General features: G+C 63.5%; 1 protein-coding gene across 13 annotated transcripts; it reads right to left on the bottom strand.

Moving 5' to 3' along the window:
- Positions 1 to 819: 819 nt before the first annotated feature.
- On the bottom strand, positions 820 to 10,498 carry MAPK12 (mitogen-activated protein kinase 12). Of its 13 annotated transcripts, none has more exons than XM_045363379.3 (12): positions 10,206 to 10,498; positions 9,997 to 10,126; positions 6,866 to 6,924; positions 5,417 to 5,528; positions 5,200 to 5,298; positions 4,913 to 4,960; positions 4,319 to 4,433; positions 4,043 to 4,114; positions 3,550 to 3,629; positions 3,388 to 3,466; positions 3,132 to 3,305; positions 820 to 1,397 (listed from the first exon to the last, which is right to left on the bottom strand). In XM_045363379.3, exons 1-12 carry the CDS (start codon positions 10,328 to 10,330, stop codon positions 1,318 to 1,320), a joined length of 1,173 nt encoding a protein of 390 aa, XP_045219314.1. In that variant the 5' UTR covers positions 10,331 to 10,498; the 3' UTR covers positions 820 to 1,317. The 13 variants fall into 13 exon arrangements, with proteins under 13 accessions (XP_045219314.1, XP_045219315.1, XP_045219316.1 ...); XM_045363380.3 differs by having other exon boundaries at positions 5,269 to 5,298; XM_045363381.3 differs by having other exon boundaries at positions 10,265 to 10,498.
- Between the last annotated feature and the right edge of the window lie 443 nt (positions 10,499 to 10,941).

The following is a 10,941-nucleotide window of genomic DNA, read 5'->3' as shown; positions in this document are numbered from 1 at the left end:
GGAAGCTGGGCCCCGTGTGGACAGCAGCCATGACACAAGTCAGCGCGGCTCCCGAGCCGATAGGGATCACGTCCCCCATGCCCGGATGCCCTGGAGAGGCATGAGGGTCGCTGGCAGAGAAGACATCTGTCGTGGCAGCTCATCAAGTCCAATTTGGCTGGGCCAGCTGTGGAAGTGTCCACCGAGGAGGACGCCTGGACTGCCCTGCCCTCACTGGTCTCTCTACTGTAACCCCCTGCCCTGGGACAGGTTTGGAGGTGCCTGTGGCCTGTGGTCCAGCCGCCACCCTTGGAAACACCGAGTGGCCTGCAGAGGGCGGCCTGGGCATGAAGATACCACTGGAGCACGGTAGTAGGTAGGGACTAGAGGTTTGATCAAAAACAAAACCCAGCCCTCTGTGCTCACCACTCCACCACAGGGGCCAGAGGGGTCTCAAGGTGTTCAGTGTGCCCCCTCCCCCCAGGGACCTGCTGGCCTTGGAGGGTGCAGAGAGCTAGGGTAGATCCTAACATTTCTCCCCATCAGGCCCTGCCCCTGGGTCTGGCTTCAGGATCCACACACAGTGGCTTAGACTCTAAGCCATTAGCAGAAGGTCACCCTGTAAAAGGGGAGGGGGTCAAGCCCTAATGTGGGGGTTCGAAGCTCACTGGCACAGGTCTGGGGAAGTGGGCACCAGCTTTGTGGCCTGGGAGAGATGGGATGCTCAGGCCCCCCAGCTGGCTCTGAGGGTCTGAGCTATCAGGCCAGCCTCCTCTACATGCAGGCCAAGGGCTTGGAGGCCTTAAGACAGGTCGCAGCATGAGGACGCACAGCCAGAGCAGGGAGCTACAAAAGGGTCTATTTCATTCCAGCCACGTGGGCGCCACACAGCTGATTTACATTCCAGGCAGGGGTGCAGGAAGGTCCAGTGACGTCGCCCAGGAGAAGGGATGTCCCTGAGTTGGTGCCCTGCGCCCACCCTCTGTTCTTCCTCCGCATGGCCCAGAGCAGGCAGGGCTCAGAGGCCAGGGCCTGACCTGGAGCCCCACCAGCTCCGAGGTTTCTGAGGGCACCGGGCAAGGGGGCCCCGGCTCCAGGCATCAGAGGCCATCCCCAGGTCGGCCAGAGGTCCTGTCCAGAAAGTTCAGGTGCTCCTCCAGGATGGGCACCCGAGAGCAGAGGCAGGGGCATGGGGAGGAGGGTCCATGGAACCCAGGGGTCTGCTCCGACGGATGCCTTGGGATGCAAGCCCCAGCCAAGGTCAAGGTGGCAACGAGGGTCCCCTCTCAGGTGGAAGGTGAAGGTGGTCCTCACTACCACCCTGGAGCTCAGAGATCTTCACAGAGCCGTCTCCTTGGAGACCCTGGCTCCCAGCTGCCGGGGAGGCTTGAAGCTGAGCACCTCTTTGTAAGTAACACCTGGCGGGGGCGGGGGGCACAACAGAAACCAGGGTCAGCCTTTGCCTTCCATCCTGGGGTGTCACTCACAGACACGCCTGGCGGTGCCTCGTGGGGCCCTTCTCTAATCCTAATGTGGTCCAAACTACTGAGAGAAGGTTTGTGTGAAGAGGCCATTGCTCTAGATCCGGATTTTCCAGGGAAAGGGGAGGTGGCCAGGGCTTGGCCACGTGTCCACCACGGTCTGTCCTAAGAGCTGAGGCCCCAGCTACAGTTGTGTGGGTGGGGACTACAGAGAGGATCCTATGGCCCATGGTTTTCAAGTTATCTTTTTAGCAGGAGAAACCTTTAATCAAAGCCAAACTCATAAGCACACAACTAAGCACACACAGCGAAGGGTGGAGGCCCTGCTGCAGGCACCCAGGGACCCGTGGCCCTAAGGAGCACAGGTGAAGAATCTCAGTCCATCCAGCCCCACCCAGCCAGTGTGGAGGACCAAGGCCCTGCGCCCAAGGCAGAGCCAGGACAGGGCCTGAAACACGGCACTGCTCCCAGTGTCCACCTGCTGTCCCCGGGCACCCCCACCACAGGTTGGTCATGCAGCCATGAAGAAGACACAGCCTGCCATTCTGGAGCAAAAATGAAGCCAGGTCCAGCATAGCCTCAGGCCACAGCATAGCTGTGGGAGCTGGGGAGGCTTCCCTGAGTTCAGCCTGAGGCTGCACAGGCCTTGGCCAGCCCTCCAAGATGAGGGGATAGCCCCTGGTATAGGGGATGATGGACCCTAGTAGTTAGGGTTGGGGTCTGGACTGCTCAGGGGGGCTGGGGGAGACAGGTGAGGCCCTGGGGACTATCTTGGGTATATAAGACATACATGTCTTGTCCAGATGGGAAGGATCCTAAAATGGACCAAAGAGAGGGCCGGGCGCGGTGGCTCACGCCTATAATCCCAGCACTTTGAGAGGCCGAGGTGGGCGGATCATGGGGTCAGGAGATCAAGACCATCCTGGCTAACACGGTGAAACCCTATTTCTACTAAAATTACAAAAAGTTAGCCGAGCGTGGTGGCGGGCACCTGTAGTCCCAGCTACTCGGGAGGCTAAGGCAGGAGAATGGCGTGAACCCGGGAGGCGGAGCTTGCAATGAGCCAAGATCATGCCACCACACTCCAGCCTGAGCAACAGAGCGAGACTGTCTCAAAAAAAAAAAAAAAAAAACACCTGGAGCAAGGAGAGGCAAGGACAGATTCACGAGATGTGAGGAGAGAGGCCTTAGGGACAAATGGACATGGTGAGGGTGGCACGGTGGCCCGGGTCTCTGGCCTGGACATGGCGGAAGGGCAGCAGGTCTGGGGCCAGGAGGGGCTCAGTGGGCCCTGCTGCCCGGACTCACAGCTGCCCTTCACCGTTCCCGGCTCCTTCTGTGCCAGCCTCTGTGCTGAGCCTGCCAGGAACACCCTCCTTTCATCTTTCAGCTCCAGCCAGAGGTCATTTCCACCAGGCCACGCGGCCCCATGCTGCCCTCTGACCTCCCATTCTCCTCACCTGACCTGCATCCCAGGGACGGGGATTTAGGACTCTGAGCCTGGCCACCTGCACAGGGCCCACAGGGTCCACACAGGCCCTGCCCGAAGCCTGCCACCCATGGGTCCACACAGGCCCTGCCCAGAGCCCCCCCACTCACAGGTCCACACAGGCCCTGCCCAGAGCCCCCAACTCGGGTCCACACAGGCCCTGCCCGGAGCCCCCAGCTCACGCTTCCATTCATCCAGCGTGCGGTCCACGTCATCAAAGGAGTCGTCATACTTCTGGACCTGGGGCTCATCTTCCGTGTCGTGCAGGGACTCGAAGTAGGGATGGGCCAGTGCCTCGGCTGCCGTCACCCGCTGCTCCGCATCCAGCACCAGCATCTTCTCCAGGAGGTTCACAGCTGCGGGGGAAGGTGCGTCAGGCCAGACTGCGGGAGGCCCCACACTCCAGCACCTGGTGGCCCCCACACTAGCCAGCCCTACCCAGAGGGCTTGCATTGGTCAGGATGGAGGCAAAATCCTTCTTCTCCAACTCAGGGAGGCCCTTCATGTAGTTCTTGGCCTATGTGGAAAGAAAGGGTGAGGGGCCAACACCGAGGCCCGGGTCCGCCCCCACCCCCACCCAGCTCCCCACTCACCACTGACCTCATCACTCTGCAGCCGCTGCACAAACTCAGCTGGAGGCGTCCCTGTCACTTTCATGATCTCCTTCAGCTGGTCCAGGTCTGCACTGAGGTCAGGAGCACAGCTCGGGGGGCCAGAGATCAGGGCCCTCACTGCCCCCACCTGGGCAGGAGCCATCCCCAACCCCCAGAACCCCCCACCTGCGCAGGAGCCATCCCCACCCCCCCAGAACCCCCCATCTGGGCAGGAGCCATCCCCAACCCCAGAACCCCCCACCTGGGCAGGAGCCATCCCCAACCCCCAGAACCCCCAACCTGGGCAGGAGCCATCCCCACCCCCCCAGAATCCCCCACCTGGGCAGGAGCCATCCCCAACCCCAGAACCCCCCACCTGGGCAGGAGCCATCCCCAACCCCCAGAACCCCCCACCTGGGCAGGAGCCATCCCCACCGCCCCAGAACCCCCCACCTGGGCAGGAGCCATCCCCACCCGCCCCTGGTGCTGCTGGAGGATACGGTCACTGCCTTTGAACAGCGTCTTGCCTGTGATCATCTCCGCCATGATGCACCCCACAGACCAGATGTCCACTGAGATAAAAGCCATGGTCAGCCCCGTGGGCAGGGGGACGGGATGAGATGGGGAGGGAGGAAACACAGACACAGCCCACCCACCCGGCTCCCACCCCAGCTCAACAGCCTCCCTGGGGAGCAGCCACCACAGGGCTCTCAGTGAAGAAGTAGAGAAGCAGATGGTGCAGCCTGAGAGGCCCAAATCTCTAGGCAGCTTCTCACCCGTCTGCGTGTAGCGCATCCAATTCAAGATGACCTCGGGTGCCCGGTACCACCGGGTCACCACATAGCCAGTCATCTCGCTGTCTGCCTGCCTGGCCAGGCCAAAGTCCAGGATCTGCAGGAAGAATCGGGGAGGTGGGTTCTAGGGGACTCCCAAGGAGCGGACAGGCCACCCATGGTCCAGGAGACCCCGGCGGGGTTGGACTCGAAGCCCCAAGCTGGGGCCTCCTGACAACCTTTGAGGACTTGAGGCCAAGCCCTCGGACCCCAAACTGTGCGAGCTCCTCCCTTTGGCCAGTGCACCGAGCCCAGCTGCCCTTGGGATGGAGCAGGGGCCCTGGGGCTCCCCTCTCCCTGCTGTCACCTGCTGCCCACCAAGGCCTCAGCCCTGTCCTGGACCAGGCAGGGGCCTGGGGGCGCCTCCCACCCTCACCCGCTGCAGGTATGGCATGTGGCATACCACTGCCTCCTGGGGCTCACCCACCCACCAGCTCCTCAGCCACTGCCCAGAGCCTGGGGCCTTGGCCCCCTGCCCAGGCCTGACAGGTGGATTGGTGGGCAGATCCGGAGGGGCCCCTGCCAGGTGGCACACACCTTCAGCTCACAGTCTTCGTTCACAGCCAGGTTGCCAGGCTTCAGGTCCTGGGGACAGAGGAAAGGTGGCCACTGTGCCCCACCCTCCCGAGCATGGACACAGCCAAGAGCCTGGGTGGCACCTAAAGATGGGGCCACCAGACCTGGCCCCCTTGCTCCCTGTAGCCCTTCAAGGACAGACCCAGGTACCTGGGCATCCAGGCAGGCTCCCACCAGGGGCTGTGCCTGAGGCGTGGCTCAGCACCCCCAGACCCCGTCAGCCCCCCCAGACCCTGTCAGACCCTCACAGGTAGGACGTGGAGGCGGGGGATTGCGCTGGGGGATGGCTGATGGGTGGCTCCTCCACCAGGACTCACTCTGTGGATGATGCCGGCAGCATGGATATACTGCGGGGACAGAAGATTCGGCAGGTTTCAGCGTACCAGGGCCTCAGAGCCACAGGGCCCTCCTCTGCCCAGCCCCGAGGCCCTGCCTGCCTCCCTGCAGCCTCCCCTGGGGCCATACCCTCAGCCCCTTCAGCATCTGGTACACGAGGAACTGGATCCGGTCCTCGCCCAGCTTCTCATGTTTCATGAGCTTGCCCAGGTCGGTGCCCATGAATGGCATCACCAGGTAACTGTGGGAGAGGCCGGAGCACCATCAGTGGGCAGAGCCAGCCTCTGCATCTCAGAGGCCTACCCAGCAGGCCCAGGCTCAGACCCATCCGGGATCCAGCAGGTGCCCCCGGGAAGGTTACCCTGCAGCACCCGTCTCCACTAGCCTCGGCATCCTCACAACCCCACCTTGCAGTGCCAGGCTCCATCCTGCCCCAACTGTCACTGCCAGCAACGCTCACACCTCCCTCCCACTCTGAGGACTGTCAGACAGGCAGGAGGCTGCCCTTTGGGGTTTTTGTTTTTGTTTTTTTTGAGACGGAGTCTTGCTCTGTCCCCCAGGCTGGAGTGCAGTGGCCGGATCTCAGCTCACTGCAAGCTCCGCCTCCCGAGTTCATGCCATTCTCCTGCCTCAGCCTCAGCCTGGGACTACAGGCGCCCACCACCTCGCCTGGCTAGTTTTTTGTATTTTTTAGTAGAGACGGGGTTTCACCGTGTTAGCCAGGATGGTCTCGATCTCCTGACCTCGTGATCCGCCCGTCTCGGCCTCCCAAAGTGCTGGGATTACAGGCTTGAGCCACCGCCCCGGCCTCCCTTTGGGGTTTTTGAACCCTCTGCTAAAGCGCCCTGCGTGCCAGGCTGGGGCTGAGGCTGCAGGGCTCGAGTCTTCACAGGCAGGGGAGGGAGGCAGTCAGGTTTCAACCTCGGAACTTTGTGCCAGAGATGAGGGAGGTGCCTGGGGGCGATGGGGGCAAGGCAAGGCATCTGGGTCAGAGGGGCTGGCTGAGCCGGTGGAGACGGACACAGGAGAATGGTATTTAGCACCTCCCCAGAGGCCACTGAGGCCAGCGTGGGTCCTTGACCTCTGCAAGTCAGGCGGGAGGCATCTGCTACCCTCTCCAGGCCTTCCTCAGCCTGGCCCTTCACTCTTGGCTGACAAGGTGTGAGTCCCGGGGTGGTCGGCTGCAGGGCAAGGGCAGGGTGGGTCCTCCCTACCGCTTCTCCCCCACCTGCTGGGAAAGGTCAGCAGCTCCAGTTACCGGCCACACACTTGGTGCCAGGGTCCCCAGCACGGGACCTTCCTGTTAACAAATGGTCAGGTCCAAGGTTCACACCTCCGGTGCCGGAGAGCCCAGGTGCCAGGCGTGAAGGGAGGCAGCAGCCCCAGCTCTGCCCAGCTGTGGGTCTCAGGACCATGTGGGGGAGGGTGTGGGGCAGAGTAGTATGGGGGGGGTTGGCAGTGTGCATCCCCCACTCAGGCTACAGGAAGAGAACCCCATGCCAAACTGGAACCTGAAGCCAGTGCCCAGAGCTGCCCACCACCCCTTGTGCCCAGCAGCCAGCCCAGGTCGGCACTCACAAGTCTGTGAAGTCATCCAGGGTCTCATCAGGAGTGAACACATCCAGCAGCCCAATCACCTGGGGGGCCAGGTAGGGTTGAGAGTGCAGCGGAGGACACGGGCTGGGACACCCCCCAAGAGTGGCACAGCCCTCTGGGCAGGAAACCCCCTCTGCAGCTGTCGTCATGCCCCACTGTCCAAAGGGCCTGGCTCTGCCCACTGGCAGCGTGGCCCAGCCCTGGCACACATACCCACAGACAGGTTATTTTTGGATGGTGACAGCCGGGATCTTCTGGGGGAAGGGCAACCCGGAGTCTGGGCTGGCTCTGAACCATCCAAAGGGCTCCTGCCACTTGCCCCTTTCTCCCCTCTTCTCCCCAACCAAGCAGACTGACACCCAGGGAAGGGATAGCGCTATGAGGAGAGGCCAGGCCTCTGCTGGTGAGGCCCAGGTGGACAGCACCATGACCTGCCAGACCTGGTCCCCACAGCACCCCTGGTTGGGGAGATGGACAGTGGACAGGTCATGTGATAACTGCTGCCTCAGCATTTTGGGGTGACAGGGTCCCAGGGAGGCCCGGAGAAGTTCTGCACAGCCAAGGATGGAGGGACAGGTAGACATGTGGGCTGCAGGACACCCGGCAGAGGGCACATGCAGAGTGGCCAAGGCAAGAGGGAGAACACTTGGGAGAGTTTGAGGAACACAGGGAGGGAGGCCAGGTGGCCAAGGCCCAGGCCAGGGAGGGGCTGAGGAGAGGCCAGAGGGAGCCGGCAGGGCAGCACACACCAGGTGAAAGTTTGGCTTTGATCCCAAGAGAAAGGGAAGGATTTAAACGGGTGTGATGCTAAACGCGTCCTGCTGGCCGTGGTGTAGGGACTGGCCAGAGTGAAGCAAGAATGGACCTAAACTGGAAGGACAGCTCTGCCAGAGCCGTGGGCAAGAATGTGGAGGGAGGAGGAGAAGGAACAGAGGCCCGTCCAGGGAGGCCTGGGAGCAGTGGGGTCTGTGGACACGACAGCTGGAGGGTGCCCAGGAGAGCGCTTTGGCAGAAGATGGAAAGCAGTGTCCTGTGGGCTAGGGGCCATAGGACTTGACTTGGCCTCTGTGGTGTGGGGGCTGGCCTGGAGAGGGAGGTGGCATGGGGATGGCAGGACTGGGGCCTGTGGCAGAGCCTCCTCCCCCGCTGAGCAAGGCATGTGGCCTCACAGAGCTTCAGTCTTCCAGGAAGATGGGGTTCCAGGGAAGGAGCCTCAGCTGCAGGCCGGGAGCCCAGGGGGTGGACCCCCAGGCACAGCGGGGACCCCAGGACAGCAGGGCGGTGGCTAAAGAAAAGCCCAGCGCGGTGGGTCACGGCTGCACTCCCAGCAATTTGGGAGGCGAAGGCAGGCGGATCACGAGGTCAGGAGTTCAAGACCAGCCTGGCCAACATAGTGAAACTCCGTCTCTACTAAAAATACAAAAAGTTAGCCGGGTGTGGTGGTGGGTGCCTAGAGTCACAGCTACTAGAGAGGCTGAGGCAGGAGAATTGTGTGAACCCAGGAGGTGGAGGTCGCAGATCGCGCCATTGCACTCCAGCCTAGGCGACAGAGGGAGACCCCATCTCAAAAAAGAGAAGCCCCAGTGGACGGGCGCGGTGGTTCAGGCCTGTAATCTCAGCACTTTGGGAGGCCGAGGCAGGCGGATCACTTGAGGTCAGGGGTTTGAGACCAGTCTGCCCAAAATAATGAAACACCGTCTCTACTAAAAATACAAAGCATTAGCCAGGCATGGTGGCATGGACCTGTAATCCCAGCTACTCAGGAGGCTGAGGCAGGAGAATCACTTGAACCCAGGAGGCAAAGATTGTGGTGAGCCGAGATCATGCCATTGCACTCCAGCCTGGGCAACAAGAGCGAAACTCCATCTCAAAAGAAAAAAAAAAAAAGAAGAAAGAAAAGCCCCAGAGCGCTTGGCTGGATGGGGCAAGGCCCAAGCAGGTGAGTGAGTGGGTGGGTGGGGGCAGGGGGCCGAGGGGAAGGCTACAGTCCTGGGGCAAGGTCTTGGTGTGACGGGCGGGATGGGGGAGTGCAGTGGTGGCAAGGTGGGGGCAGGGCCGGGTGTGACGGGGGTGTCGAGGTGGGGGCAAGGTTGGTGTCCACTGCAAACAGATTTCACAGGGCCCGGGGTGGTGAGCTGGGGTCAGGGTGGGCTATGGGAAGCCTCAGAGAAAAGGACCCACCCAAGGGGCTGAGAGAGTGGCGGTGGCCAGGAACCAGGGGGCAGGTGGTTTGCTGGTGGACGCAGGGACTCATTCTCCCAGGGCACCGGTGGCTCGGATGACCCAGGAGGGTCCAGAGCATCTCACACTGGAGCTAGGGTCCGGGTGCCCAGACCACCTGCCTTCAGGCTGGGCCCAGACCAGGGGCAGGGCAGGAGTGACATGGGGGGCAGTGGACAAGTGGGACTGTGTCCAGAAACCAGAGGGCCCCTGGCAGAGAAGTCAGGCTCTTCGCAGCCAGCCACGCCGTGGGAGAGGCCCAGGGCAGCTGTGCATGGCATCTCACAGGCAGGACTGGAAAGGATGGGCCCCCACAACGAAAGGGAGGGTGTCTGTGAGATGACCACCACGCCCAGTGCCCCCCAAACAGCAGCTCCCTGAACCCTTCACTCACCCCCAGGGTTCACCATACTCCCTACGTTCTGGCGCCCCCCTCCTCCCCCTCCACCGGGTCGGAAGACTAGGGAGATGGACAGCAACAAAGTGGGCTCCACAGAGGGGCTGGAGAGGGGCCCGGATGGGAAAGAGAAGGTGCCCCTTCCAGGAAAATCCTCCTGCCGGGAGCATCCTCTCACCGCGGGCTTCCTGGCTGGGGGCAGGGTTTGGCGTGAGACCTGGAGGATCCCCTGGGCCTGGCCAAGTCGTGTCCCCTGACCAGGGCCTGGCTGAGACGCCAAGTCAAGGGGCTCTTTCCCGGGCCTGGCAGAGGAGGGGGAATGGCCCTTGGGGGAGTCGTCTCCTTGCTCTCCTTCTCCCCTGGGGGCCCACGGCCCGACCCCCGCCCCGCCCCACAGCAGGTTGCCTGGGGAAGGAGTTGCCGGGTGGAGGGACCCAGCCCAGCCGAACCCAGCCGAGGCCGGGGCGCCTTCCCGGAGCGGGGTCGCGCGACTCACGTTCTCGTGGCGCATGTGCTTGAGCAGGCGCAGCTCGCGGTAGGCGCGCTTGGCGAACAGCTCCGACTGGAAGGGCCGGTACAGCTTCTTGATGGCCACCTTAGCGCCGGTGCGGCTGTCCACGGCCGAGCTGCGGGGCGGACCGCTTAGCGGGAAGGCCGGGCACCCCGCGCAGGCCCCGCCCGCCCCGCCGGCCGCCCCGCGCTCACCACACCGCGCCATAGGCGCCCGAGCCCACGGGCTGCAGGTCCCGGTACACGGCGCGCACCTCCCAGGCCGTCTTAGTCACCTCCTGGCGGTAAAAGCCACTGCGGGCAGGCGGCGGAGAGCTCATGGCAGGCCCGGGAGCCGCCCACCCCGCAGAGCCCGCGGGCGGTGCCCCAGGACCGGGGACCTGGGATCGGCGGGGCTTCCTCGGCGTGCGCCCCGGGCCGACTCTGCGCTGCTCGCCCGCCCGCCGCTGGGACGCTCCTGTTCCCGGCCCTTCCCTCGGGGATGTCCCAGGTGCCGACCCTGGCCCGACCCCGACCCAGGCAGCGCACGGCCCCTCCCCCGCCCGGGGACCAACCGGCCCGCGGGCGGCGCGCACGTGACGCCCTCGCCCGCCCTCCGGCCCCTCCGGAAACCCGAGGCGGCCGCCGCCGGGGGAGGGCCGGAGCCTGGGGGGAAGCGCAGGGGGAGGGGAGCGCCGCCCCGCAGCTTTGTCCCGACCTAGGGCCGGACGCGGCGCGGAGATACCCCCGTCAGCCTCTCCCCTTTGGCTGAACTGCCCCGCTCTGGGGGTGGAGCCGGGAGAGTGGGGAGCTCCTGCGGAGACCCTGGGCTCCAGTCCTGACTGCCCATGGTTCCAGGGCGCAGGGCCCATCCTTGACAGCCTGAGCGCTGACTTCTATCGGCAGTCCCAAGTTGGGCTGAGCCCTGTGTACCTAGAGTCAACTTCCCACG

The sequence above is a fragment of the Macaca fascicularis genome, chromosome 10 (assembly GCF_037993035.2).
Source record: "Macaca fascicularis isolate 582-1 chromosome 10, T2T-MFA8v1.1".
Classification (NCBI taxonomy): Eukaryota; Metazoa; Chordata; class Mammalia; order Primates; family Cercopithecidae; genus Macaca; species Macaca fascicularis.
The sequence above is the reverse complement of the archived record's forward strand: the minus strand, read 5'-3'. Positions and strand labels throughout refer to the sequence as shown.

Bases quoted from the DNA above. Each gene is read 5' to 3' on its own strand.
- MAPK12 (XM_045363379.3), bottom strand. From the start codon at position 10,330: ATGAGCTCTCCGCCGCCTGCCCGCAGTGGCTTTTACCGCCAGGAGGTG. The intron at 4,434-4,912 runs GTGTGTGCCACC...TTCTTCCTGCAG, and splicing joins ACGAAGACTGTGAGCTGAAG to ATCCTGGACTTTGGCCTGGC. The intron at 3,630-4,042 runs GTATCCTCCAGC...ACCTCAGTGCAG, and splicing joins GCTGTTCAAAGGCAGTGACC to ACCTGGACCAGCTGAAGGAG.